This window comes from Sturnus vulgaris, chromosome 1, assembly GCF_052056855.1.
Source record: "Sturnus vulgaris isolate bStuVul1 chromosome 1, bStuVul1.hap1, whole genome shotgun sequence".
In the NCBI taxonomy this organism is placed as follows: domain Eukaryota; kingdom Metazoa; phylum Chordata; class Aves; order Passeriformes; family Sturnidae; genus Sturnus; species Sturnus vulgaris.
This window is the reverse complement of record NC_142243.1, coordinates 96,985,322-97,011,489: the sequence shown is the minus strand read 5'-3', so window position 1 is coordinate 97,011,489 and position 26,168 is coordinate 96,985,322. Positions and strand designations below refer to the sequence as shown.

The 26,168-nt window shown below is 40.8% G+C and overlaps 1 protein-coding gene across 1 annotated transcript; it reads left to right on the top strand.

Annotated features, from left to right (window-relative positions):
- The first annotated feature begins 448 nt into the window (after positions 1-448).
- GLIPR2 (GLI pathogenesis related 2) lies at positions 449-26,168 on the top strand. The gene is made up of 5 exons (XM_014875188.2): positions 449-790; positions 13,214-13,322; positions 16,724-16,827; positions 23,574-23,651; positions 24,611-26,168. Exons 1-5 carry the CDS (start codon positions 778-780, stop codon positions 24,769-24,771), a joined length of 465 nt encoding a protein of 154 aa, XP_014730674.1. The 5' UTR covers positions 449-777; the 3' UTR covers positions 24,772-26,168.

Sequence of the window (26,168 nt, the reverse complement as noted above, 5' to 3'; positions counted from 1 at the left end):
ATGTTCACTGTAGTTAAAGTAGTTAATATTTGCCAGATTAGCTTGAGGCGTTTCGATGTAATGTGAAGATAATGGTGGCACAGCGTGCTTACACAGATAAAATGAGACATACTCACATCCAATGCTTTTCACAGAAACACGCCATCAGCACGGTTCCTCTTTAACCTGCAAAATCTTATTTTACTAATACCTTCTACAGACTATGTTGTAACAGTGCAGGAAGTGATTCATTTTAGACATACAAATGTAGTTATACTTTATCACTTTATCACTTTTCTGTTTCAACTTTACGTACAGCAAGTGGGTAAAACTTCAGCAGCATTTAGCTGTATGAATTAACCCCATGGGCTATGCCCACTGTGGCAGCAGGACTATTTGTCAGCAGAATTTCTTCTCACAGCCTACTCTTATCAGAAGACAGATGCGATTACTAAGCTAAAATGGTATGTGAAAACATATGGTGTTTTGGAGCTGTTGGTTGCTGTGGAGGATAAATAGCTCCTGACCCTAACCAGGATCTTTTCATGAAAAAAGAGCGGTGTCCCTATGCCTTATAAAGGCATGGGCAGGCTTATTCCAGCGCTCAAGAAGGGGCGGTAGCGGGTTCGTGCTGCTGATTTTTTTTTTCCAGCAGCGGTCGCAGGCGAATGAAGAAGTTGAGCTGAAACTGCCAACACTTCATCCCGGCACTTAGCGGCAAAACTCAGTCAAGAGAGGAGGAAGCCGGTGAAATTTAAAACAAAACAAAACAAACAAACAAAAGAAAGCCACTTGGTCATGGGGAAATCAGGTGAGCAAATGCCTTCGTGCCGTTGGCCGTGTGTTCGCACAAAGTCCGTGCCTGGTTCTGTGCTCGGAAAGCGTTGCTGGAGCGTTCAGTGGCTTTCCTCGGAGAAGGCTGCTTTCATTTGTGCATGGTACAGCCGGGGAGGAGCTTTGTCTCTGACAAAGGGTTGGATTGGAAAAAACGGAAAAGAAAAGCGACCCCCCTCTTCAGTCTGCACGGTGTAGAGGTAGTTGTATTTCAGATACAGTTTGTATTTTGTAACCTAAAGTAATTTTGCTTTGCTGTAAAAAAATGACTATGAATCCTGAAGCTTTAAAGTTATTTTGTGTCTTGCTGTCTAACAAAACTTATTAGCCTTGCAGATAAGCAGCAGGATGCTTCGAGGGGGGTAAGCTTTATCACTCTTCCTTGTCGGAAGGATTTAAATGTAAGATTCGGTTACCATTTAACTGAGGACAGCCTTGCTCAACTCCTAAGTCTCTCCCCAGCTGTGCAAATATTCTTTAAGCCTTTCCCTGGTGCTGCTGCCTGTGCTGCAGGTTCTTTCCCCACTGCTGCTGGCTCTCTCTCTCTCTGTGTGCCCTGTTCAGTTTGGGCTGGGAGAGACTTCTCCAAAGCTTCCCAGGAGCAAGAGACCTTAAGAAGGGAGTGCCCAGCGCCCCGGGTTTACTCCACCTTTGTCCTATTAAAGCCATGAGTGAAAAACTGTCCTGAATTTCTGAAACAGCTGTGAAACTGGATGGGACTTTTTGTTTTGTTCTTAGGGCATTGTTTCTGTGACAAATCAGAGCCTGGTGGCATGTTGTCTGTCTGTCCTGTGTGTGAACAGCACATATGGGGACACACTCAGCAAAACATAGTACTTGATTAACTCAAAACTATAGGCCTTTTCAGAGAAACTTAAGGAAAATCTTTGTGTGAGTAACACTTAAAGGGCCCCAGCATGGGTATATTGGATTTTTTTCTTTTTTCTTTATTCTTAAAGGTCAACTTGCTAGATGAGATCAGAGCTGTCTGCAAATGTGACTGTAGAGGGCTTACTGGTATGACACCCAGTCCAGAAAAACCACCTGCTTTTTTTTTTTTTTTTGGCAAAGTCCAGCTGCCAGTGGGTGTGTTTGGCCTTATATCCTGGCAGCTAGATTGGGATAAATAACCCTATAACAATTTAAATAAGTGTACTTGATGTGAAGTATCAAGTTCAGCAGTTCACATGCTAACATCATAAGGAGTACAAATGCCAAATCAGTGTAGTGCCATTACATTAGCAAAGCACATTGGGCAAAAGCAGAATAGATACTCCACTGTTTACCTCCCAATCCCCAAAGGACTAAAAATCTCCTTTTGTTTTAATACATGCAAATTGCTAAAGCAGTCATAAGGAAATTACTATTTTCATTTTTTTCCCCTGCACATTTATTGCTGTGCATTAGTTGATTTTTACAAACTTAGGAACAGTGACAGACTAGAAACTCCCTCTGCGAAGGCTTGGGTAAAAGTTTGCATCCTTTGTACAAATAGAGGTTGAGATCTAGGTACATGTTAAAAATGTTTTGTCACTTGTGTCACACTAGGTCCAGATTATTGTCTTTGAGCTGTGCGCAATATTTTTAGATGAATCGAAAACTGAGATCCTGCCCTGACAATTGGTTTATTGACTAAATCCCATCTGCCCTTTCTAGTTCACCGAAGTCTTCAAATTCCTGTCTGAGATCATTCAGTGTGGTTTGCCTTTGAATGGGGAGAGCAGCTGTTTTACAGAGCACTGCTTCCTCTGTGTTTTGTGCTAAATATAAAAGGTGTTCCTGCTCTAGTACTCTTAAGGTGTGATGCAGACACATTTCTCTGTACTGTACACGGGTACATGAACATGTAACAGGTTGCATGACAGATCTGCCTGACTTTAAACAGATTCCTTGCTCCTCTCCTGGGTCATAAAGATTAAGGCAGAGATTACCTGAAGGTTTAGTATAAGGATGCTCTAATTCATGACAAGTGGGGCCATTACTTTGGTATAAATGAGCACTTTCTTTAACTTTTTGGTTTTGGTAAATCTGTCTTGAGGTCTAAGTATCCCCATGCAAACAAAACCTGCTATTGGAAATCTCGGTTCTTTGATAAAAACTCTCCAACAATTTTGTATGACTAGTAGTTAAATTATATTTGAAGCAATGTTCATTCCAAGTGTCAGAGCTAGAGAGCATTGCTTTATTTCATTGGATAGAGCTGAATGTTGAAAGCATCTGTGACTCAGCTTTCTTCCCTGGAAGCTACAGGCTGATGAAACCAAATTCATATTGAAACTTCCTTGTCAGGGTTAGAAAAATGCCTCCCGTGTTCATAACTCCTGCAAATACTTAAGCCAAACACGGAGACCCCCTCTGCCCTCCCCCAGGTTTTCTCTTTTCAGACATTTGGATTAGTGGAGGCTGCAGGCAGCCGGCCCCACAGACCCCAAAGAGCTCTCACCAAAAAGACAGGGATAAGTATTTCTGCAGGAAAGGAGGAGATGGTGAGCAGGCAGCTCTTCCTTGCCCTGTTGCTGGGACTGCCGTGCCGGCAGGGCTCTGCCCCCGCTGCAGCTGTGCGCGGCGGGAGCCGGGGATCCTGCGGGCATTCCTGGATATCCAGGATATCCATCCCTGGGGGCAGCCCTGGGTGTCCAGGATATCCATCCCTGCAGGCAGCTGCAGGAGATGCTCAGGAAAGCAGCTGGCTGCAAGCTCCACTCCTCCACTCTGGAGCACGTGGATTTCTGCTGAGCAGTGGGAGTCTCTGAAAAGACTGGGATAGTGGTAGGAAAGGCTGCTAAAAGTCTTATTTCTCCCACTTCCCCCCCGGGTTCAACGTCGTGGGGGAAGGGAGTTTGCCCCGCTTTCTCCCTGCGGGGGAATAGCCCTCTTTATTCTGGCAAGTGGGTGCAGACGGTGTCGAAGTCAAGGTCAGGCTCTGTAAATACTGCGATCATTTTACAGAGTTTGGTTTTCTTTTTATAGTTTGGTTTTATTTTTCTGCTGTTTTTTCCCTTCTGCAAATGTGGGTGGGACTCCAGAGAAAGGGCTGGGAGTTTCTCAACTGCTCTGCGTGTTGAGTCAGTGCACAAAACAAAAAGGGGCTGAGAAAGGGTTTTGACAAAAGGAAAAGAGACAGAATCCAGACTCAGTGCAGTCTTCTACGCTGGTTTTAATCTCATTTAGAGGCATGTGCTGGTTTTTAACTCTTAAGATGCATCTTCGGAGTACAGTAAAAAGGACTGTTGTGTTTTCTGCAGAACAAGCTACATCTTCAGCTGAAATGCTGAATTGTACTTCAGCATCCTGGTAAGAGACAGCCGTGGCCGGTCATGACAAAAGTACAGGCATATTAGACAAGTGACCTGTTTGCTTTCTGAGAAATGAGATACTCCCAAGCTGCCAAAATGACAAACAGTTGGTTTTACAGTAGTGATGGGGATAGGGAAGATGGATTGTTCTGAGCTGCTTTTGCATTTGGTAACATTGGGACATTTGCAGAACTTGCCAACACAAGTTAGTGTCTTTTTCTTTACACCAGGACTGAACTGGAGGTGTGGTGGGAAAATGACGTTTCAAAACCAAAGTTAATTCAATTCATAGCCCTGCATCTCCAGTTGTTGTGTGCAGAAGACATTGATCGTTGGGTTCAAGTTCAATAAACAGCAAATTGTAAGAGCCCAGCCAGCGAGCAGAGGGATGCTGGACTCCAGACTGGCTCTTTAAAATGCTGTTTATTGTATCCACATAATACAGCAATTCACAGGTCATGGGTGAAAGAGCCTGGCCTACATCTGTCAGCCACAGCTGCAGGCTTGTCTGAAGGCAACTCTAGTTCTGGTTACAATGCATTATGTACTTTTCCTTGCAGAGCATCTTAATACATAACAACCAATCAATACCTTTACTATTACCTATCATAACTACTAACTTTACCATATTCATGCTACTATTTTGCAACCATAAAAAGTTAGTATGTTACAGTTTAAGCTAGAAGTTGTTTTTCAGTTTTCTTGCAGTGGAAAATTCTGAGACCTTTTTTTCTATTTGCAACATGGCGTTCTTGTTTGTCTGTGAAATCTTTTTGCTTGGTAAAAACATATTCTGTTTGAGGTGGATTTATCCTTTGCTCTGAGCTATAAAAACCCCTTCCAACTCACATACTAACATAGCCTTTGCCTTCTTAGTTATCCAGTAAGACTGGCTCAGCAGTTCTTCTATATCAAAACTTGTTTTCATTTCTATTCCTTCTTCAGATTCTACATTCAAAGATCTTTCTGTTGCACATACATATCTGTGAGACTTTCTTATCAAACTTTTTTCCATCCTAACAGCAGATAAAAAAGTCTTCCAGGAATGTGTCAGGCTATGGCAGTATCCTGGGCCCAATTTTTACCTGTCTGTTGGACCATCAGGGTTTTGGTGTGGGAGGAGAATGCAGCAGCCACCCCGTGCAACAGCGGTTGCTCCTGTGAAGTGTTAGATTATACCTGAGCTCCTCATGTTCAAGGCAGATAAATACCAAAACAAGTGGGAAGGGCTCAGGAAGAATAAGATAGAATGTGATGGTCTGTAGTAACTGAGATACCTACCAAAGCAGATACATCAAAAATAAAGAAAAAAAGTTGAGCATGAAGAAAGCTTTTATTACTGGAAACATGCAAACCTTGCATTTTCTATCAGTACAGTTGGTAGTGTCTGCCTTGCCTGGGTTTGAATTTGCTTCTGTTGTTGCTTAATGTGCAGGAACAAAAAGTAAGAGAAAACATGTATTTTGATTTTAACCATTTTGTTGTTTATTATTTACCTCAACAAGCCAGAAGGCTACAGCTCTCTTTCTGTAGAGGCTGTGCTGTTCTCTGAAAGATAAGTTGGAGCCTATCTGTGTTCTGTTTTTACAGGCAGATGTAGGCAAGTTCTGCCCAGTCTGTGAATTTCTGAACAGCAGCCAGAGCTGGGCTGGGTGACCCCAGAGAGGGGGGTGAGGTGAGGCTGTGTGGGTGCCTAATCTCCCTGGTGCAGAGCTGGCTCCTGTGCAAGAGGTGTGAGGAGGTGGTAGGAGTCCGGGGTGCTGTGTAGGAAAACAATATGGGCTTGTTTAGGTCTCTGTAAATATCATTTAATGTATCCTTGGAAATGTTCAAGGACAGGTGAGATGAGGCTCTGAGCAACTTAGTATAGTTGCAGGTGTCCCTGCTCATTGCAGCAGGATTGGACTAGACAGCCTTCAAAGGTCCCTTTCAATCCAAACCATTCTATTATTCTGTGATTCTGTGAAATAAATACCTTTTTAGAAAAGATTTTGAATTGTGAGAACTGGAGTTTGACCTGTTGAGGAGAGGGATGAAAAACAGGTGATGTAATTGATAATAAATGTGAGTAAAGAAAGAGTTCTGTGCCTCCCTGCCTGACTTGGCTACTGGATAGCTGAGTTCACACACATCAGTGATCAGGAGAAATGTGCATGGCCATATTTCCATGCCTCAGGGTGGTGCATGAGTAAACATACTTTGGGCATTGCCACAGTTATCTTGGATGTCCTTGGCAGAAAAGCAAGGTGGGAGGATATTTGAGCTGATGAAATTAAAACTAGTTCAGGTATGCGTACCCCAAACCATGATAGAACATGAATGCTAGAGGTGTAAAATGAAGGAGCATATCCCAGGAGACATGGGATAGTTCTTCTATCTCTCTTTGGTTCTTGTTTACATAATTTTTCACTTTCCAAAGACTTTAGTTAGCACCACACAGCTAGCAGTGCTATGTAAAATGAAATTGGCACTGTGTAAAAACAAGGTTATATCTGTTGCTGTCCATTTACAGAGCATAAGAACGTGCAGCATCCAAAATATGAATAGAAAAAATTATTCTGTTTCAGTTCAATTATTTCTTTTCAATTACTCAAAAAAATGGATTCCTGTTGTTACTCATTACTGAATATAGTTGTGTCTTATTTTCTTCAATAAATTTATGTAATTATGAACTCTAAGCAGATACAGTGTTGGGGAAAGAAGAGTTGGAGAAGATTACATGAATTATTTCTCCTGCATGGTGTGGTTCTAATGCATGCAGGTCACTTGTAGCTTTGTATTTGGAAGTGCCTGTGCCCTAGGAATTGTGAGGCAGTTGGATTTAAGAATAGAAGGTCTTTCTGATGGGAGAGTCTCCTTAGTCTTTTTAAAAGGGATAGCAGCATACACATTAACTGCCTACATATGTTGTCTCCTTGGGTGTGTCATGATTACAATATCCAGGTGTCCTTCCTGGCAGAATAGTAACAAAAACAACACTTTTGATTATCTTTCATGCAAAGCCAGGACTAACTGCTCTGGAGATGACGAGCAGTCAGTTCCAACCTTATGTAAGATGAACACTCCATGGAAATGACTGTTTGCTATCCTGATTGTTGGTCAGTTTGGAGGGGTCAGGGGCTACAAGCCAAGGACTTCTCCTCACACCCTCACCTCCAGTGAAAGTGAAAACTTGCTTCTGTCAGTGCTCAAGACCTCAAGACTGCTGATTAGTGCTGCTTGTTTTTTAAATACCTGTATCATGGAAGGCTCTGCTGCCTCTCAGAGCTGTGCAGCCTCCAGCTTACCAGGTGTTCCTTTTCAATCAGGGCAGTCAATTGCCTTACTGTTTATAAAAAGCTTTAAGTGAGGAAGTAATCAGCACTGTCTGTTATAGCAAGAATAGGATTTGCAATCAAACAGTGATATGACTAATGTCATTGAAACATTATTGCATTGGCAGCTTCATATTCGCAGGCCACATGCCTCAATTTGGGTATGAGGGAAAAGAGTGTGGTACATCACGTGGCACAGGTGATGCAAGGTTAAGTTGCCAGTTTGCTGTAGAGCAAGCCCAGATACTAAAGTAAGTGGGGTCCTTGTCCACCAGATCCAGTTAACTCAGACATCTTACTGTTGTCCTGAAATTCACCCCAGTGGTAAGCAGGTGTCTGAGCAAATTCAGGCAAAACTGGATGCTGAGAAACATCAGAGAAACTCTTTCCTGAAGAAGGATCTCCTGAGCTGAAGGGAAAGCTATTTTGAGCAGCAAACGTAGGAACATTCCAGGAAACTACTCCTATTTGAACTAGTATCTAATTATAACTCCCAATTCCTTTCACTTCCCTGAGCAATACTTTCTCTTCTAACTTTTAGTAAGGCTACAGGATAATTCAGGTTAGAAGGGAAATCAATTGTACCAACAATTATGATCTCCCATAAATGCCTATTGTATAGGATGGAGACCTTGCCCCTTTATTGAATTCTTGATTGCATAAAAGGAGACAAGGAAACCCCACCCAGGACACAATACTTTCTAAACATAGTATGATTTTTATCTTTCCTTTCCTCCAGGATTTATACATGATTTAATTTCTTCTGTAAATTTCCAAGCAATCAGCCATTTTTGTTAGAGAAAAAGGGAGTTTAACACTGAGGGAGATCAGTTTTTATGGCTGGAAATGATTCATGAATTGGAGTGTCAGATCGGTTTTCCCAAATGACATATTTAAGGGCCAGTCTTGGAAGATGTTACAGTCCCAAATGGGGGGGGCAAGAAAATTAAATACGTGCAGAAAGAAGTGTGGAACATTCACTCCCTGTGCTGCTGCAGACACCAGCCAGCACGAGACCACCCTGAAACTTTTGTGGCTTCAAACCAAAGTGCTGAGTCAAAGTGCAGTAGAACATGAGTGTCCTCCTAACATTTCTCATATCAGTTAGACATCCATCACTTCTCCATAGAAGGAATGCTATTCTCGAAGTGAAAGATTCAGCTAGGGATGGTCTCCAGAGAGTTACATTTCAAATGTGGATAAAGATTTATAATAAATGTCAGTTCTCTTAGAAGAGTCCAGATGCAGATGTGGTCTTTAGAAGCTGGGATCTCTTTTATTGACAATTTTGTTTGTTTCCAGTTGGTGAGTATACTTTGCAAAGTTTGTCACAATAGGAGTATTAGTTACCTGGGACAGTAACAAAGGACTTCTTGATGTAATCACTTTACAGTTCCCTAAAGCTTCTAATTATTATTTTCCTCAAACCTGTTGGGCATACTAAAAGCTGTATTTGCCACATTCTTATTCCATAACCCGCTTCTGCTTCCAGGGAAGAGTAGAGCAATTCTGCAGAATCAAGGAAGACTGAAGGGATTTCAGTTTTAAAGCAGAGCTTTAAACTCAGTGTTTAGGCAGTTACTCGATCACCATTAATGTGTTTTCTATCTACTTTGCATGTGTCTTCTCCATGTATTCTGGCACTTGGCTTCTGTTGTGGTTTAGGAATGGTATTCTCCAATTTAGTCTTCCCACTGAAACCACCCCAAATGATGCACTGCCTTCTATCCCCTCTCTCCCTACCCATGAGTGGCTGGAGAGGAGGATTGGAGAAACAAAAAGTAAAGATGCTAACAGTAAAAAGAAACAAACAGTAAAGAACTAAGGACAATTTACTGGAAATGGCAATGAGAAACAATTTACTGGAAAGAGGAAGAAAACAAAGAGTAACAGCAATAATATTAATAGAAAAATGTACAAGACAGATGAGTGATTCATGCTACTGCAAAAATTAGCCCTGGCCTGGCTAGAAGCAGGACTGCTGGAAGCAGTTTCTTTCTGCCCAGGTTCTGGGCCTGAAAGGGTAACGTGGAAATAACATGCAGTGTCCTGTTATTATATGAGCACATTTCTAGTTATTTGTTTTTGGGGGAAGATTGAAAGTTGGGGTCATTATCTCAATTTACCTGTAATGCATGCATTGGGTGAAGAGTTTGAGGCCTCTCTCATGGTTCAAAGAGAGATTGGGACAGACATAACAGTACCCTTCTGTGTAGGATCCTGAATAAGGTTTGTTTCATAGTAACATAGGGCAATTTGGGCTGGAAGAGAATATTGCAGGTCCTCTAATACAACCCCCAGAGCAGGTATATCTTCAACTACATCAGGTTGCTCAGAGCACCTGACCTTGAATGTTTCCAACATGACCTTGAATGTTTCCAGGGATGGGTTATTCACCACCTCTCTGGGCAGCCTGTGCCAGTGTTTCACCACCCTCATCAGAAAAATTCTTCCATACATCTAGCCTGAATCTACTTTATTTTAAACCCATTACTCCTTGTCCTATCACTACAGGCCTTATAAATTGTCTGCCTCTGTATTTTGTATTTCATTAAGCAGAGGGCACAATAAGGTCACTCCAAAGCTTTGTCTTCTCTAGACTGCACAGTCCCTACTCTCTCTTGTTGATAGCATTATATATTAATTATTTGAAGGCTTGAAAAACTTAGTATTTATGGAAAGTAAAACATTACCAGTGAAGGATAATCCATAAACAATAGGACAAAAAGCACTGAGAAGAAACAATACCTCTAGAGATTCATACAGGGCACATTTTTGAGTCACCAGGGTGGATACTTAGGCACAAAAATGTAAGCCTGTTTTGCAAGTCATGTGGGTGCCTGCTGTAATGTTGTGTGTCCTGAGTGCTGAGGTAAAGGCTACCCACAGGATTTCTGCTGTGTAGGGATTTGTGGAACAAATCACTGTTATCATCTTGTGGCTCCACAAGGAGGTGCAGGTGACAGCTGCAAAAGTGATGCAGGGCAGCTTGTGTTGTGGAACGTGTAACTTTGGGTAACTTACCTCTGTTTTGATGCTCAAACTAAGGCAGATATAGCAGGAGAAGATGGCTCTAAGAAGAGGCTGTATGGACTCAGGCACAAAAAGCTCTTCATGCAAGAAAGACTGAGTAGATTAGCACTGTTTAGGGACAGTAAGAATAGAGAAACAGAATACTCTGAAAAAAAAATGTGATGGGAAAAGGCAACCTAGATTCCTCTGCTTATTTTTCCCTGTTACACAAAGTTGATCAATGAAACTGGAAGTCCGAGAGCATAACAGCTGTAAGGTATGCTCTGTACCACATCATAGCCTAAAAATTCATCGTCACATGCTGCCATTATCTTAGCCAATGTTCCAGAAGAATAAGAAATAGAGGCAATTGAATATTGAGGAGCAAGCAACTGTATCTAATATCTTCAGTTGTTTTACTTAGTAAGCTGTGTAATGATTCATGACCAAACTTAACTCTCTGGCAGTAGAAAATATTTTTTTCTAGCAGCTTAAGCAGCTTACATGAAGGGAAAGAAGTACGTCTCCACAGCTGTTTGGGAAGCTGTTCCCATTTGGGTGGGAGCCTGAAAACTCCCATTAAGTCTCACTTTTAATGCCTGGCTTCTCACTGTATGGAACACTCGTAAAATGGAAAAACTTAACATGCATTCTAAAACAAATCTGAAATTTATCTGGCACTTGGGCGTCCCTCTCCACACATCATCAGGCACAGGAGAAGCTGTACAGAGGGAGGTGGTTAGCACATGAGCTTGAGTCACAGAAGATAAGCATTTCTATAGCAGCCACCTTTGAGGGAAGGGGAGGATGGAGGTTCTCCAGGAACAGCATAGCTGTGCCTGCTGTAGCTAGAAGCAACTCAGTTTTGTCCATGACTTGTTACTTTTTGTAAGTCAGAAAGTTAGTACAGAGCTACATTATGCAGTATTTCAATTAATGTATGGATTGAGCACTGACAAAATCTGTATTTCAGTTGACTTTTTTTAAAATAAGAATTTCCTTTTGATGTTATCATTGGGAGCAAATGATTTGGATGGAAACTTTCATACTTGCAGGTCAGATTGTTTATCTACTATTCAGTGCTGAGTGGGTGGGATATCAAATCTAGGTGATAACAACCTCAAGTTTAGCATGGTCTAAAGCAAAAAAAAAAGTAGTCTGGAGTATGTGATGCAACTTTCAAAGCTGTGTTTTTCAATGTCTTTAATTTGTAGGCTGTCTTAACATTTCCTTGCTGGAAACTTGGACCCCCTGTATCAGGGAAGGGGGTGAATTTGATATAGGCTTGCTTTCCTCAGTGACTTCTGATACATGCTGTAGAATCTGGCTGCCCCTAAAACAGAGCAGATGAGAGGTTTAGGACTCTGGCCTGATAGAATAAGTGAATTGTGAGGGATGGTAATTTAGAATGATGGGAGAGGTTCATTAGCAAAAAGAAGTTTGTGTGCTTGAATACCAGAATGGAGGTGCCTGATTTTTCAATGATGTGCAACCTGTGATACACAAAATTGAGGGAGAACTGAGGAGGAGAAAGGTGGCAGGCAGATGCCACCTTGCTCAACAGAGCTGCTGTGTTATACCAACAAACTGATACCAAAAAAAGTGAGCCTGAAAGCATATTATGGAGAATATATTAGATATATGTCCACAATGACACTTTGGTCAGGAAAAAGTCAACCGAACTTCAGACTGTGTTCAAAAGATTTAAGGTACTGCATGAAATTGTAATGGCTTTCTTATGTACTTTGGATAGTGGCATTATTTTAGGCTGCTATATTATCCCAGTGCTATTGAGGAAACTGGAGAGAACTCCAGGAACAGCCTAAAGCATGAGAGTGAGCTGGGTTCACCTTAGGAAAAAGTTCTGAGAGCAGTGTGTGCAAACTGACAGCTCTATTGTAGGGAAAGTGCATCATTACAAACAGCAGAAGACAATATGCTAATACAGCAGAGAATGACTGATTTTAGTTGTTAGGATCAAGCAGTGAGAGGAAGTTGAGAAATCTAAGGTTAATAACAGGAAACACTTTCTAGTCATAGGATCTGTTTGGATTTCTGAAGTGTCTTACAAGGAAAATTATGGTAGTCATGCTAACTGGAATATTCAGAAATGAAGCTGATGAATCATTAATAAATATAAAAACCCATGCCACAGCAATTGTTTCTTTCCTTACCACTTGCTGTTTGTGAACATTTATTTGTCTTGAGCCAAATAAAGGTGCATTTTGAGATTTCTGTGAATACGTACTATAAAATGAATTAGAATATTGCATGTGTCAAAGCACTTGAAGAGATCTAAACTTTTAGTATTTTCATTCTCTTTAGGTGGTGCCCTGACTAGTACAGACAATTCTTGCATAGAGGGACAATAATTTGTATTTTCAATGCATCTCCTTGAAGAACTTATTTGTTGCTTGCTCTGAGATTGGAATGGTGATGCAGTGCACTGATAACTTAAAATGAAAGTCAGTCAAACTGATTTCTGTTTTAAACTGACAAATGGATTGACTAACCTTAAATCACCCTGCTGTTGAGAAAAGCAGTAAGGATCACAGTTTTCTTCAACCTTTGGTGAGTCCATAGCTTCCCAATGGGAGTGTCTGTTAGAGTTTGTTTCTGGATGGAAGTCATTAGTGGATCATTTCATCCTGCTGCCAGGTAATGAGGGTGGTACTCTTGTGTTCTGTCCAGTGGCATACCAGGTACAGGGTATGCTTTTTCTGTCTTCACTAATGTCTGTATCTAACAGACCTTTCCAATTTTTTAATGTGATTTCAGCTTCCAAACAATTTGCTGAAGAAGTGTTGAGAGTACACAATGACTACAGGAAGAAACATGGAGTCCCCCCATTAAAACTTTGCAAGAAGTTAAACAGAGGAGCCCAGCAGTGAGTTCAATCCTTTCGTTTCTGTAATGAGATTTGTGACACTTTTGTCTGTTAGGTTTGACTGTGTTTGCTGCAAAGATATTTGCCTTTTGACATGCTGATAACCAGTGAAGACTTATGAGTAGAACGTGAGGGACTCTACTCCTTCATCCCCTCTTTTTCCTTCACATAGCAGTAGCTGCTCACATGGACACTTCTGTGGTCAGAACTGTATAAATCTTTCTTGGAGCCTTTTTCAGACGTGGACTACATCTGTCTGCCTGGTGGGTGTCCTCTGCAGAGGGCAGTTGTCTAAAACATGCTTCACCACCACTTCTGTCAGATGAGGGACTGTCATCTGCAGGAGAATATCTACTCCTGCTGAAATAGTGAGAAAATAACTTATTCATGGTAAGAAGTGGTGACTGATCTAAGATCAGTGGAATCAGGCGGAAGTAATTTCAGATAAATTTATCTATCTCCCAGCCCCAAAAGTAAAAGTATTGTATGTTCTCTGTTCTGTCAGGAAGGAAACATCTTGTCTCTTCTCCAGTGCTGAAGACACTGGAGATGCACAGCTTCTCAGTCTAACATAGAGTGAATAAATCTTCCTGCTCTCTGCCTTAAATCTCTCTTACAGAAGTTTGAGTCCAATACTGCTTGTCCTCCTTACTGTAGTTATAATAACCAGATTAATTCCCTTCTCTTTACAGCAGTCTTTTTCAAAAAGTAGATTTAAAAATCTTCAGTTCTTTTTCATGCTGATCCTCACAGTACAAAGAAGATAACTGAAGGAGTAAATGCTGATTAAATTATTCAGAAGATAAATTATACTCAGTGGTGGGCAGTTTGATCCCTACTCTAGACATAAGATCTCCTCCCATTAGCTTTCTACCGTAAGCATGCAGATTCCTCTGTGCTAGGTGACTGGGAGACAGAGATGTTGTGGTCTTTCCAGAACCTGATTTATTGTCCCAGCATGATGGGACACAGATGTCACACAGATGAACTGGCTCCTGACTCCTAGATTTCTCCCAGGTGTTGTGCTGTACAACACACCATGGAAATGGCATGTGGACATGACCTCTGGAAGCAAGAAAAATCTTTCTTTTGGTTTGTTTTTTTTTTTTTTTTTTCTCTCGAGACACCATTATAACTGGATATAGTATTCCTAAGACTTGGAATGCCAGTGACTCATTCACCAAACTTGTAATCTGCTGGGGCTTTCCTTCTGTTTGTCTAAAGGGTTTTTTTGTTTCTGTTTTTCATGCTCACAGTGAGGAAGAGATTTCATTGACTTGTCAATAGCACTTGTTGGGTCTCAGAAGTGCAACACTTGGTTTGAACAAGTCGGCTTGTATGAATAATTCAGATTATTTTATCAAATATGCTTTGCTCCACATTTATCTCTAAATGTGCTGTTGCCTTTGCTGGGTATTTTTAGATCCTTCAGAAATTCCTCACAGCCATCTTTGGTCTCAGCTGATGCCTTGCTGTGATGAACAACAATAGGAAACGTCTCTTTGGTTGAGGTCTGTAACTTGTAAGAACTAAAAGACATGTTCAGAGACGGGTAAAACTGATAGCAAGAATAAGAAATGTTTTGATCTGAATAAAAGACATGAAATTTAAGAAATCTCATATTAAGACAGATTTTGCATATTCTTAAATTAAGAACTTCACCTTTTCTTTGGATATATCCTATATATATATATAATTTTTAAAAATAATAATAAAATACTTTGTTGGTATGTATTTGGTGTATCTCTGGGTGCTTCTCTCTGCTTCTCTACTGAGTTGAAAGTGGTGTTTCCTACTATTTTCAGGTCCAATTATTGTGGCAGGTGAACTGACTATTGGATCCATGGCTTTAACATGAGATGAGTCAGTCTCAGCAGGTGTCTATTTATCTCTGACTGTGATGAAGCATAGGGTGATGATCTCAGATGAAAATCTCATGCTTTCAACTGCCTGAGCTGGAGCAGATTAACCACTCTTTGTCTCAAATCCCTGGCAGCTTCATCCATCTGCAAAGTGTACTTTGTCCCAGTCCTGCCTCTAACTTAGGATATGAGGATCCTGAGAAAAATTACAGGACTGTAGAGATAGTATCTAAAGATCCTCTAGTCTAGGATCTAGCAAACTGACAACTGACAAGTTGTCATTGTTTCTAAATTAATGGATGTAGCTAAATACTCTTTTTTGTTGTTGTTTTAGTGGGAGGATTAGAGCAGAAAGAAATTATAACCTAATGACTGAAGTACTGACTTGGGTCAAAATCTTCAGCTGGACAAAATTCATGTCTCTGGCAGATGCCAGTAACTCATGATTAGGGAAGGAATAGGACAAAACAAATGTGATCCTTCCCCCATTATCTTCTCCTGGAAATTACAGATTTATCCTGGAAATTACAGTTTTCCTAAGAAATAAGTTGTATTCTCATTTATTTGTTGCTGTTTAATATGTTGTGAAGATTCCTCCCAACATCCATAGAGTGTGAATTTGCCTCTCTCTTTTTCAAACTCACTTGTGGTTTGGTGTCTGCATTGTCCTGTGGCAATGACTTCTGCGGCACAGTGTGGAAGAAGTGCTTTGTCTCACTTGAATTTTAAATCTATGACCTGATGACTCTCTGTGTTGCCACTATAAGAAATAACAAATGGTCTTTCCGATTTCCCTGTCTCTATACTAAAGTCTTTCCAATGTTGGATAAAGAGAGTAATTGTTTTACCCATGACGTTCTTCTTAACCCTGTTGTTCTAAGAAAATAAAATACATCCCACATTCGCACACGTCAAATTCTATAGAAACAGTGCTGCTTATCCCTGTGTTGGTTTACACAATTGTTGCCTCAGAGTCTCCTTGTGTTCCCCTTCTCTTCCATCTTGTTGCCTGGTACATTGCTCTTTTTTTGCATTTGACGTTTTTTCTTTCATTTGTAAATGTAGGGGATTTATGCTTGCTTTGACTGAATCCCCACTCCTGTTTTTTTCCCAGTCTCAGTAAGAATATTTCATTAATTCCTGTGAGGGACCTAGAAATGCCAGGAGGTGACACCTGTAGCAATTGCTGTAGGTACTTCCCTTTCCACCAGCAGCTGTGGCTAAGGATGGCCATTGGATTTCCAGGTGCTGGTTAAAATGTGGTGCAAGGGGATCTGCCCTTTGATTTTTTTCCTGGGCCCTTCTCAGAATTCATACAGATACTCATGAAAGACAGGGAAAATGTGTTTCTGCTTTGCCTAACTCATAGATCTGTGTAACCTTAATGCATCTCTGGCTTCAGGGCTTTGCAACTTCACTTAAACCTGTCATCTTCCAGTGCAGTCCCTTGCTTGCATGTCCTTCTCTTCCTCCTGTTCCTTCTCCTTTCTGCTTGTTGCAGCTGTGGTCCCTTACCCAGTGTGTGGATTCCTTTGCTAGGTATGCAGAAGAACTGGCTACCACGAGGGTCCTCAAGCACAGCTCCGAGTCCGCTAATGGGAATTGTGGAGAAAACCTAGCATGGGCATCCTATGACCAATCAGGTGAGCTCTCTTCTCTTGTTGTCTCACAGACACCTGATAAATGCCTTATCTCAAGTGCTTCGGGCTCAGAGCATCTGATTGCAAGAGTGCTGGAGTTTCCTCTGCTTCAAGAATGTATCCAGCATAGCCCAGCCCAGGCTCCCTGGGGACAGGCTGGTGGTTTGCAGTCACCTCTGTGTCCTGAGAGCAAGAAGCCCATGTGGGCACAGAGGGAGTAAGTGGTGGTGTGGTGTGTTCCGTGGAACCTGTGTGTCCATGGCAGGAGAGAAGGAAGCTGACAATGCCCATGCTTCACCTGTATCCTTAGCTTGTCCCAGCCAAAGAGAGGTCTTCCCACAGCTGTGGTGAGGGAAATGGAAAAATGTCTCTTGCACACTGCACAGCAGTTCCTGTTTGTGGGGGCAAAAGCAGGGGACTGGACACCAAAGTGACAGTGGCTAATGTCCTTCCACAAATATCTTCCTCTCTGTCAGCAAACAGGCTTTAGGCCCTTTTCCATGATTACATTTTTGAAGACCATTTTACTCCATGTATTTTCTGATTTTAAGTGTAATATGTAACTGGGAGCCTTTGGTTTGGGTGCCCCAGGAGCTGAATTTTGGTCAGGCTGAGCCCTCAGTTGGAGAGAGATTCAGCAGAGTCTTTCTTCCCTTCTGCCTCCTCCAGTGGGCAGGGCTCATGCCTCAGCCTTCTGGGACAGCAGGTGGGATGTATTAAAAGTGACCACTTGCTTTCTTTATTCCATTCTACCCCTGGAATTTCCAGCACAGCTCCAAAGAAACAGAAGCTTGTTTCTGCAGGCTGGAGTCTCTGCTTGAAGGACCTGGAAATTTTAGTGAGTTTTAGTCCCAGGGATGCTGTTTGGCTCTTCTTCAAGTGCCAACTTTAGTCCAAAGTGAGCACATTGTCATGTTGAAAAAGAAACCTGTGGTGGAAAAATACAATTTGATCTGCTCATATTTGGCATTCTGTCCTTTTCAAGGGTGTGAGGAAATGATTCGGAGCAGCATGGGAAAACACAGATGTACAGCAGAGTTTGCATAGTGGCTATGACTCACTGACTGAGCTTACTTCTTTCTTTTTGTTTGTGTTAATGGCCTATGCTCCTTCCCTCGAGGTTAAAACCACAGAATTCCCATGCAGAGAGCTGGAAACATAACACACAAATCCTTGTACATAATGTCTGTATTTTCTCTGGATTCGGTCTGTTTTCTTCAATGCAGTTTCCATACATAACTTTCCAGTTTTGAGAAGTTTTGCTGGTTTTTGTCCACAGGATTAAATTCCATGTTGAGAAAATTAAGCTACATCCTCTTTTGTTCTGTGAAACATTTTTACATTTCCAGTACAGCAGGATCACTCAAAGTACCATAATGAGAAAGCTAGTTCTTCAAAGGAAGTTATTTTCTCATCTAGGCTTAGTCTTCACCTCTGTGGAGTTGGTTTATTCTTCCTCTTTTTCTCATATAGTTCCCTCTGGATAGTTAATTTGTACCCTGCTCAGTGAGGCTGAAATTTGGATTAAGACATCCATTCAGGGGCTTAACAAAGGCAGGCAGTGTCTTCTGGTTTCTTTCCTAGATAAAGCAAGACTCAATAAACCTCTAGAATACTCTGTATTCTCTCTCAAAAAGTGATGCTGTTGTTTATTTTGGCTCTTACTGAGTTCTGTAATAATGCCAGAAGATTCATTTCTTGATTCAGGGACGATTTAAGTTTTCAACAATAAAGCCTTCTAATATGACTCTTCTCCTGGTACAAGAATACCTTGAATTCTATTCAGGATTTTAGAGTTACATAGCCTAAAGCTGTTGCTAGAAATATGTTTATCCCTGTAATCCAAGAAATAGTTGGCAGCTGTTTCCTCCCTCCAGTCCTGCAGGAACTGCTCCGTGGCAGACTTTTCTTTGTCTGTCTTCAAATAAGTGAGCTGTCATCTGCCACTAATGCAAGAGACCCCAGCCTGCCTTGGCAGCTGTGCTATGTCAGGCTTCTCAGGATACCTCATCTCATTTCTCGTGTGTCAGGAGGCTGAAGGCAGGCACTGGATGTCTGAATTCTCTTTGGGATGGCTGGTGTGGCTGAGAAGAACCTGCCCTGTTGCTGGTGGAAACACTGCAGCTTATGAGCTCTCTAGAGAGTTTGTAAGAGAAATCCATAGTGTGCTATCCAAAATGTGCCCCAAATCTGTCATGGGAGGAATCTGGGTCTCCTAGAGTTGGGACTAGTGGGCAGAACAGCACAAGCACTGTCTGTGCAAGCCCTGGAGGAGTGTGCTCTGACTGAAGCCCTGCCTTGATATATCTCTGTCTAACACCAAGCCCATACAATACTGTTAAATAAAGTAAAATAAAATGAGGACCTGTGTGAGGGATGTTTAAAAGCCACTGGTATGACTTTAGTCTAGGCAATGTTAAATCTCCCCTCTTTCCCCTTGGACTAGTGGAAGAAACGTTGTAAAAATTTAGTTTTTAAGTAGATCACCAAGGTGCTGCCCATTTGCAGAGAAATATGGTCTATGTGATTTTATTAGACTGTTTTTGGCAACTTAGTTGGATTACTTGAGGATTTAAGCATTCTTTGGTATGAGGAGAAACAGTAAGGCTGGGCTGAGAGAAATTAAGTAGGCCCAGTTGAGGGGAGCTGAATACAGGAACAGCACAGCATTGTGTTCCCAATGGTGAGGCTGGGAATGTGTGCCCAGTCTTGCACAGTCTGGGAATGTGTTTCCAGCCTTACTCACACAAACACACATATATCATGGACATGGGTTTATGTGCAGAGCAGCACAAACAGATGCAGTCAGTATTAAAATGAACAGCACCAGTGGTGGCCTCCTCTTGCCTTTTCCAGCTGATTCCAATATATGTTCCAATATATGTTACTGGAGTATATATAAGTAAATTAATATAGTATATAAAAATACAAATATCTAGAATGTGTATTTTATAGTGTTAAATTACATAAATTTGTATATAAATATATAAAATAATACAAATATAATTCCAGTGTGGATCCCAGCAGTAACTAAGCTCAAACACTCAGTCTGCTCAGTAGCTGTCCCTGGGTCCCAATTTCACCAGTAGCTTGCACCTGGACATATCAATTCCTGAGGCTGCAGTTCCACTCCAGTTGTCACTACAGTGCATCTCACACACACAGGTCCCTGGCTGCTGACCAGAGCCCACCCTGCAATGGCCACACACTTCTCTAGCAATTCCTCCCAGAGCACTTCACCTGCTTTGCTGGTGCTCCAGTTGCTGGCACCACAGACAGAGGTCTCTGCAATCCTTGGTCTGGTACTGGTTGTTGGCACTCACACCCTCAACATCCACACAGAATGGAGTTCCTCACCCAAGAGGATAGCTAAAAATGACATTTAATGAGACAACAGCACAGCTGATGAGATGAGACCATGGCCAGGCCAGAGTAAAGGCACCTGCTTACATTCAGTGTCCCCTTGATAGTAAGGGGGATATAATTTAGAGTGTTAGTTCTACATCTAGGCTGAGCTTGCATGGTCTCTCCTCTGACCCTCTGAGGAAGCTTGAGGCACAGTCAGTGTGGCCACATTGCAAGCATGTAGCTTGTGTAAATAAAATGAAATCACTATGCTGGTTCTGGTTCTAGTCTTCGGCAAAACTATAGTTCAAGGACTGTTGCACCAAGTTTTCATGGGATTGTCCATCACGACTGATACTCATTAATGAACATCTAGTAAGCCTAGCTAAGCAGGTCATGAGTGAGCTATCTCTCACTAGGAGAAGGGTGGAGTCAAACTGTGTTTCCAAAGTGACAGTGTTGAAACTGAGTGTGGTTTACAGCAGTGCAAAGAAGAAGGATGATTTTAAAACCCAGCAGAATATTTATGAATCAGTTCCACAAGCAGAGCAACAGAAGAGAAGCTGCAGCTCTGACTGCAGGGCAGACCCATGTGCTTCTTGAGACGAGTAAACTTTATAATTTCTGCTCTGATCAGGAATGAGGGATGTGAGCAATTTCTTTTCTGCATTTTTTTCCTTCTGACTGAAAAGCATTTTGAACAGGAACCAACTTCCTCTGTTTTGGGGGAACTTTGGGAGCAGGGGGAGCTGTTTTCAATGAAACGTTGAAAAGCAATCAAAACAAATATGATTTATTTATCCTAAATATGATTTATTCCATAATACATTTAAATGGAAATATTGTGGTAAGATTTTTGAACCAGTAAGTCTGAGGATGCAAGTTGCTGCTAAAGCAGGTAGGCTAAGTGCACTCCTGACCCTTATGCTGTTTTCTTTCAGGAGTCACTGGGGTCACTGGGTTCAAAGCAGGGGTTTTCCTTAGTCCCCTGTGTGCCAGCTGTCACTTTCAACACTGGTTTGGTTTGTGTCTCCCACCAAGGCATTGTTTACTGCTCCATGAAGGGCAAGGCATGAGAAGAAAAGTATTCCAGAGGAAGGAGAAACTGTTTAATCACTGTGTACCTTCCTGTCTTCTCACGTGGCAATATCTTCCACACTGGACTCCCCCTCACTTCCTGTGCCACCTGACAGATACAATTCATTCCCCTCACTTACAGGACACTTCTTTAACATGATGTTAAGACAGAGTTTGTCAAAAGTTGCCTGGTCCTTTGGTGACCTTCTCTTTTGCTGGAAAAGAGCCAGTCTTTATTTTCTTACACCTTATGAGGCCGTGACTCTTAATTCAAGGATGATGACAGCAATGCTGTATAATGAAAACTTGATCCTGCATGTGAAAAATGGAGAATAGCCATCAGCTTCTTGGCTTTAACTGCCTGGCCTCAGTCAGTTGAAAGCTTTCATCCTTGAAATCTGGGAATTAACACATGATAGACTGTGTTGCCCAGCTATGCTCACTGCCTTTCAAGTACAGGATTGAGGCAGTCTTACCTGATGCCATTGCTATCCCACTTGAATTAAAAAACAAACTTTTTTTTCAATGATAGTATTCTTTAAATTAAAAGCAAATTAATTATGAAGAGGTAGTGTTTGTCAAAATTTCCATGTGCCCTGCAATACTTGCATTATGGAGATTTTAAGTTCTGTCACGTGCAGCTTAGGCACACTTCTCAGAGCTACAGTAAGCAGAGTGGAGGTGACTTTCTCTTTAAATGCTGTTTATACTATATCACACTGATACATTAACAGAGGGAATAAAAAGCTGGCAGCAGTGAGAATGCAGTACTACATCTGCTAAAATCCTACTTATGTGGTATAGTCACTTCAGCACTTGTACACAAAAAAATACATAGGCTTGATATGTCAGTCACATTCTGTACTTCTGTTACACCCAGCTTACCACAAACCCATCTGAATCCTTCATAGCTATGAAATCTAGAGTGGGATAGGATGATCTGATTGGTTTGCTGTGTGGTTTTTTACTGTGTGCCTTTTCTTTTCTCCTTGTATTGCATAAAGGTCACTATTTGCACTTTCTTTTAGTCTTCATTTTAGCCTTAGCATGAGTAAGAAACGAACAAATAAGTATGTATTACATACTTCAACCATAATACAGGACTGCTGGGTTTGGTTTTTTGATGCAAGGAGAGCAGGAAAAGAAGAAAGCAATTGCTATTCCTGAAACCTTTAGTTCGGGAGGCAAGAGATATTTTGTTACTTTTTTATGTAGAAAAAAATTTTGATTCTACTAAGCACTGTTCCTAGCAAGCAGTGTGGCATAAAAGTTCATAATACTTCCAGTTCATAAAGCTCTCTAGAGATGGCATTTCATTGAATATTTGCTCATCAGCTAGGGCTTTGACAACCAGCTTGCCAGCCTAACAGCATCATCCTTTGAGCTGACTTCAGTCATAAGGAGCTGAAGTTTAAAGAAGTTAATGCCGCGTCTGACTTCTAGAAGTGCGCAAGTTTAAACTTTTTGCTGCAAAATAGCAAAGCATGAGTCATTGCTCTTCTGCAGCCAACAGTCCACCAGGGACCAGCATTCTTCATGATGGCAGGCTTAACAGCTTTGGCAGCTTGCTTTGAAACCTCCTGGCCTTGTGTGGATGATGCATCCTGGAATGCTAAGCAGAAATTTAATTATCGAGATTGCTCAGGGAAAAACCTGACCCCTTTCATCCCCCTGGTGTTTGACACAAGAATTTCCTAACAACCAGTAATGGAAAACAAGTAACATTTGCCATTTGTCTGCATTGCATCTGCAGATTCTGGTCTGAGCTACATCCCTGGCCATAGTCACCATCCTTATACAGCTGTTGTCAGGGAAAGCCTTGGATGGGATGAGACAGTGCTGGACACACAAACTTCCTCACAAAAGCAGCTCCTGAGTATTTGAGGTTTCTTCTGTAGTACCCTGGACTAGTGTGCCTCAAAATGTACCTTCACAATGGCTTTTGTGCTAGGTAGAAACCACTAAAAATAAATGCACTCAGAAATCTGAAATATTCAATGCTGGTGAGAACATGGGAAACTAAAAGACATCAGAAATTTAATTTTTCTTTGGTTTACTTGGAGCTGAAAGGGGCAAATATCCACAGGTGTGTCCTTTTGCTTAGAAAATATAGCACACAGGAATTTCCAAATATTTCAAGAGGAAGGAGCTGGTAAAAGCTATATGTATAAGCCCGATGACAGGAGAACTTATCCAAGATGAGGGAGATGTGTCTTCATTACCTTCCAAGCTGAAAGTTACAGAAGATCTTACTGGCCAAGCTGTAAGTGAGCTACACTTTTGTGTTTATGTCATGATTCTGAAGCACATTTCTTTTTGTCTTTCAGGAAAAGATGTGGCTGACAGATGGTACAGTGAAATAAAAAATTACAGCTTTCAAAACCCAGGGTTTTCTTCTAGGACAGGTAAGTTCAGACTGGGAATTATCTCTTCAAAAACTAAACTACTATTATGCTAAAAATTGACAAATATGTAAAAGACCCTGAGAAATTAGAAACTAAGCAAAATTTGTAGGTGTTTTTTAGTACTGCATTTTCCCTCCAACTTCAAAGTTTTGAACAGGCAACTTATTTTTAAAGCAAATTAATTTGTAAGAAATACTAAATTGGAATCATATAGGAGTCTTACTAAATGTACTGTGTTGTTGTTTACATTTACATATGACTTCTGCTAAATTATATCACTCCACTCACAATGATCACCAGCTAAAATTTGGAGATTGGGAACAGGTTGTTGGCTGCATATTGACAATCTAGTGCAAAATGAATTTGAGAACATTGTTCCTCAAATAATGCTCAAGCAAGAGAGGTACCTGACCTTGTTTCAGATTAAGAAAATCACACTTTTCTCCCTGATTCTGGGATTTGCTTATGCATAGAGGAAACAACAATGTAGGGGTGGCTATTAAACTAGGCAGAAGAAGCTAGAAAAACAGTGGGTTTTTGAAGAGTTGCACATGAAAGCACATGGGGGAGTATGAGGTGGTTAAAGCAAATGAATAATAGTCACTCCCAGAACTGCTGTTCACACTGCAGGGAGTACAGACTGTGATGTCTTTGTCAAATTTTACATCAGATACTAATCAACTATTCCTTTCATGATTCTCAGGCTACACGTTCTTATTTGGATATAGGACATGGAAATGGGAATAGTGGTATGAAAACAGATTAGATTAGGGTTTTTCCAGACAAAATGCTAGAGGTAGGGTTCCTTTTTATGTCCTTAGCTTGTTCTCATGTTAGACAAAGAAGAAGTGTGTATTGTTCTTTTTTCCCCCAACACCTCACATGTTTAAGGGAATGTTACAGATTTAGTATCTAAGGGGAACATGTTCATAAACATAAGTTTCTCTCTCTTGCTTCAGGTCACTTCACAGCAATGGTTTGGAAGAGCACAAAGAAGATGGGAGTTGGAAAAGCATCTGCTAGCGATGGCTCTACCTTTGTGGTGGCTAGATACGACCCAGCTGGAAATGTAGTAAATCCAGGCTATTATGAAGAAAATGTTCTTCCTCCAAGAAAATAACTTTGTTTTTTTTAAGGTAGTCTTATTGCTTAATGACAAATGAATCTGGATTTGGACCTAACAGTGTTTGAAATGAAGCCCAATTCAATGAAATCTCCTGTTTGATACTGCTGTTCATGTCTCATTGTGGAGGAAGCAATTACATGTTGCTTGAGTCAATCTTCACATCAGGTCCCTGTTGTTTCTGAGGGAACCTCAATTTATTTGAGGATGAACTATATGCAGCATTTCTATAAAAGGGATAAAATGGGTAAGATTTTTTTTTTAAATTGTTTGCATGAACTCTGTGTCAGCATGTGAGTAAGCACATGTTGGATGTCTATTTTTTTTAAACCAACAAATGTATAGCTTTCTGTAAACTGAAGATACCAGCTTCTAATTATATTATGTACTCCCAGCTGTTCAGTACCTTTTAATAACTGTACCTTCATTGCTCTGTCTTTACCTCCTGCTGTTGTGGGACCTACTCTCTCCAGATGGAACACATGCAAAACATCCTGTATGAAAGGTACCTGTGTAAAGTGTAGTGGAATTCAGACCTGTGTGTTTTTATTAAGAGAATCTTGTAGAACACTAAAAGGCTGCTGGCAAAACTGTAGCCATCAAGCAAGCTGTAACTAATGCATGATCTAAAAAAAACCCTAAAATTTTTAAAATCCCATTTTAGATGCTGTTATATATGTTTGAGATGAGTGTATTTTAAGTTCAAAGTGCACCCTACAGTTTACAGTATGTACCTTGTATTATAACCCAATTGTTTACTTCCATAGCAGAAAAATAAGATTCTACTTTTTTGATATTTATGCACAAATAAAGTTTCTTTGATGGTGCACTTTGGATTTTATTTCTCAGTAACTTATTTTTTATTTCCTAAGGAATATCTTTTTAAGGTGTCATGCTATACAGGCAATAACATTCCCAAATCATCTCATCTCCTTTAATAATATAACAGTAGGGGTATTCACATTGTCATAATTAAGAGATGTTTGCTCTTTATTCATATTATTCAATAATAGTACTATTTCACATGCTGGATTTATACCTTGAAAACAATTAAGATTTCATTTCCTTAACAACAAGTCAAGCAAAAATTCTGGGAACACTCTTCTCTGATTAAATGTGGATTGGGCCATTTTGGCCAGATTAATATACTGTGCTTCAATCTGTAAAAGTTTCCCTTAACTTTTGCTTAGATTCTGTATGCCATAATCTGGTTCATGGACAGTGCCATTACAGAAATACTTCTTTTTGTTTACACAGTTGTAATAAACTGCACTCTAATGGCTTGATTATATGTCACTGTGATGCTGTTTGTTACAATTTTTTGCTGTAACCAAGAATTTGACACATATCATGAACAACTGAAAAATAAATATTTTTGAATATGAACTACTCAA

Excerpts from the sequence above, each read along its gene's own strand:
- GLIPR2 (XM_014875188.2), top strand. Across the intron at positions 13,323-16,723 it reads TTAAACAGAGGAGCCCAGCA|GTATGCAGAAGAACTGGCTA; the intron begins GTGAGTTCAATC and ends TTCCTTTGCTAG. Across the intron at positions 16,828-23,573 it reads GGCATCCTATGACCAATCAG|GAAAAGATGTGGCTGACAGA; the intron begins GTGAGCTCTCTT and ends TTTGTCTTTCAG.